At 37.4% G+C, this 3,930-nt stretch overlaps 1 protein-coding gene across 1 annotated transcript; it reads left to right on the top strand.

The window, feature by feature from the left end:
• Positions 1–239: 239 nt before the first annotated feature.
• On the top strand, positions 240–2,141 carry LOC104160710 (semaphorin-4D-like; the record flags this gene model as incomplete). The annotated part of the gene is made up of 4 exons (XM_009698916.1): positions 240–396; positions 743–965; positions 1,439–1,554; positions 1,975–2,141. Coding segments are annotated over 4 exons (663 nt in total), but the record flags the coding sequence as incomplete, so codon positions are not given.
• Positions 2,142–3,930: the final 1,789 nt, after the last annotated feature.

Genomic DNA, 3,930 nt, shown 5'->3' with positions numbered 1-3,930 from the left:
ACTTGATTTTTAACAAAAATATATTTGATACCATCTTTTATTAAGTTTTATTCTCTTCTTAATGAATCATGAAATCTGCAACAGAAAAGTATTTTTAATGTTAGGTATCTTTTGACTAATCCTGAAAAAGATGCAGGGATGTGCACTGTGGAGATTGGGTTATTTTACAGTATTTCTATATAAAAGCCAATAAAACTTGCTTTTATTTTGTGTGTTGTGTTGTTTTTTTTCCTTTTAAGGGGAAGATTAGACATATCAGCTGTTTGTGCATACAGCATGACAAATATTCAGGAAGTCTTCTCCAAAGGAAACTACAAAGGACCTGTAACTGCAGAACATTCCCCTGTTAAGTGGATGGTATATAGGGGAGAAGTGCCAGTTCCACGTCCTGGTGCTGTAAATATGAATTTACTTGTTCTAATTAAAGAACAGATTCTGGATTTTTTGGTAGCAAATCATTAGCTCATGTTTTACTAATATAAATGCAGTGTTTATAATCAGCAAAGAAATACCTGCTTTCTCATTCCATCATACGAAGGTCCCTAGAAAAGCTGCCTTGCTTACAGTTCTGCTCCACAAGAGATGTGGGATTATTAGCTAGTTCATAAAGTGTGAGAAAAATAATTATTTTTATCTTTTGAAGATGAGTAGAAATAACTGAATGTTTAGAAGGAAATACACCCTTTTAATATACCTTGGCGAAATGTAAAAGCAATTGTAATCATGTTTGGTTTGTTTCTAGTGCATTGATAATTTTGCCCGGAGTATTGGGTATAATACTACTTCTGACTTGCCTGACGGAGTTTTGCAGTTTGTTAGAGATCACCCTCTAATGGATAATTCTGTAAATCCAATTGGTAATAGACCGGTGCTACTGAAGAGAGGTTCAAACTATACCAGGATTGTAGTGGACAGAGTCACTGGCCTAGACAAACAAACATACGATCTTATGTTTCTAGGAACAGGTAAGTGCTTTTATTTTAGGAAAAGATACTATACATTTCTATGTATTTTGTTGCAGAATTTTTTTCTGAGACTTCAATAAAGTGGAAGTATTCATCAGCTCTGTTTGAAGTTTTGCATTCAGAAGCTGTCTTGCTAGTTTAATATTTTCATCCCAGTTAGATTAAATGTGTTTGGCTTGTTGGACATTAAAAGGCTCTCTTTAGAAATTTTCCATATCAAAGGAGACTTGACATAATAGTATTTGCAAATTCAGGGATTGTTTGAGGTCTTTTTTTTTTTTTCCCCTGAAAAAAATCATTGCTGCTCTCTTATTGAAAGAAAAAATAAGAATTGCTTTGAAGAATTTTTAAAATTCCCTATGCCCAGGAATGCCTTCTAAATCTCTCTCTCATTTTAACATGAATTATCAGGCTAAAATGTTATGCTATGTTTAAACAAGTTTATCTTTAGAAATACATTTCGTTTTATGTAGATGATGGATATTTGCATAAAGCTTTCAATTGTGATGGGGAAATGTTCATTGTGGAAGAGCTACAGCTGTTTCTGTCTCCTGAGCCTGCACGATCTCACAAGCTGTCTTCTGAAAAGGTAGAACTTCTGTCTCTACGTATGGGAAGTGACTGCTGTAATAGCCTGCCGCAGGCCCCGCTCTTCTGTGGTGTTCTTCTGGCTTTTAAATAGTCTGTAAATGTCTCATAATTCCGCTTCCGTCGTGTATTCGTTAATAACAGAGGCACAAAGCATCTTTTTTCTGTGCAGGAATAATTTGTGTGTGTCAAAATATAACTAAAACAAGCCTTTACATTCATTAAAAAATTAGGGACGGAACTCTTGCCATTTTACCTGCTGTGGAAAGCTAGGGTTTTTTCTCATTCATATCACCACCTATTCTTACAAGTTTTACTTCTGTTTTTAATAAACACCAGAAAATTTTACAATCCATATTAGAAAATAACAGCTTAAAATCTCACTCACTATTGTAAAAGGAACTCCCTTCTGCATTTCTAGGGAATGCTTTATGCAGGGTCCCTGTCTCAAGTGGTGCAGCTTCCCGTTTCTGGGTGCCACCGATACAGGTATTGCTTGGATTGCATCTTGGCCCGGGATCCGTACTGCACATGGTCTGAGTCTGCTAATGAATGTGTTCTGCTGGCAAATCAAACTGGTCACGCCATGTAAGTAAAACACTGTTGCTTCAGCACAGTGTGCTCTTAATGTCTGTAACACAAACCTAGCATGATTCCTAGAAGTGGAATGATACAAGCTGGAACACTTCTTGTCTGTGTTTTCATCTGTTTGCTTTGGGGGTTTTTTTTGTTTTCTTTTTTTTTTCCAGGAATTTAATTCAAAGTGTGAAATATGGGGATGCTTCCAGCTGCCTTAGCGTAGGTATGTGAATGTTTGTTTTAAGAAAGACCATTTTAACTTCAGGCAATCAAAATGCTTGTTCAGTTTGTGCTCACTGCAGTTCTTGCATTATAGAAAAACACTGAATTAAAATCATGTTGATTATTACTTTTGAACCAAGACCAAAAAAATCCACGCTGAGGTGGTACTGCCTAATGCCCTTAACCCTCTCAATCTAAATGTCAGAACACCTCAGTTCAGGCTGAAATTCTTACTCTCAAGGGAAGCATAAATGTGACCTGTTTGAAGTTACTGGTGTCCCTCCCACACCCACTTTGCAGAAATCACACGACACATCAGATGTCCTATTAAATCTGTCACTGCTTTAGGAGGCTGTTCTGCAGATACATGACATACTATTCAAGAGTACACTTAAAAAGAAGGGTATTTGTTATCAGCCATTTAAAATTACTTGTATTATTTTTAGTGGGATTGGGAAATCAAGTACTTGTAATGTAGAATTGCAGGTGTGTGTGATCTGGTATTATTATGCAGTGACTTCATAATGAGTTGCGTGCTACATTGCTTTCTTCGTGACACAAGATGTGTCTCTTACCTCCGCTTATGTCTCTTTAAAGTCAGAGTTGTCTTTAGTCTTGTATATTTTAGACTGCACGGCAAATGGTAATGAGGCAATCAGTGGGACACTTGGGGAACCTTTACATAGCTGATATAAGCATTAACCAATGTAGAAACTGAGGCATATGAAGGTGAATTTATTTATGCGTGGCTATGTGTACAGGTGAGGCAAAATCAAATTAAAATCTGGAAGTCTTAAACTTCTAGTCCTGCATTCCTTCTGTTACACATCAGTGGGAAAAAGGCCAGCAGGATCTCACTGATGGTCAGACCTGTCAGTAATGGGATTTCTTTGACTTTAGCCCTTACCTGTTCGTTACCCATTGTCAAGACTGGTGAATTAAATTTTATATTTATTTGAGTATGTATTTGGATATGTAAGTTAAACTAAATCCCCAGTGTTCTTACCTAAAAAAATTATCTTCGTAATTTCAGAAAAGAGTGTGAGAAAATGTCTCTTTACCCTTGGAAACAATGTTCATCTTAAATGTGTCCCTCTATCGAATCTGGCAAGCATAGGGTGGAAGTTTAATGGGAGCAGACTTCAGGCTGAGGACTCTAAATATCTCCTCTATGATGGAGGAATAACAATATTTAATGTGACAATGGATGCGGCTGGATTCTATGATTGTCTCTCGGTAGAGAAATCCAAAGGGAAGGACTTCCTTATCACTGTGGCCCGCTATGCCCTTTATGCCCAGGACAAGACAGAGGAAGCAAATGTTATTGCCACAGCAAATAAGCATAATGAAGCAGGAGCTGGGGGTTTTCAGTCTTCAGTACCCCCTTCTTTAGTGAAAGAGGCAGCAAAACAGAAATCTGTGGACAGCCAAAGAGAGAAGCTTGTTTTGAAACTCTTGGGGGCTGGGTTTGCTCTTCTTTTCTTTTTCTTACTGGTTTGGAACTTCTGCAAGGGTCATTTATCTCTGCCTTGGAAGAGCAGAGAAACCAGCTGAAAACCCCCTGGTACAGCTGGCT

The sequence above is a fragment of the Cariama cristata genome, unplaced genomic scaffold (assembly GCF_000690535.1).
Source record: "Cariama cristata isolate BGI_N322 unplaced genomic scaffold, ASM69053v1 scaffold154, whole genome shotgun sequence".
NCBI classification, from domain to species: Eukaryota; Metazoa; Chordata; class Aves; order Cariamiformes; family Cariamidae; genus Cariama; species Cariama cristata.
This window is presented reverse-complemented; position numbering and strand designations above follow the sequence as displayed.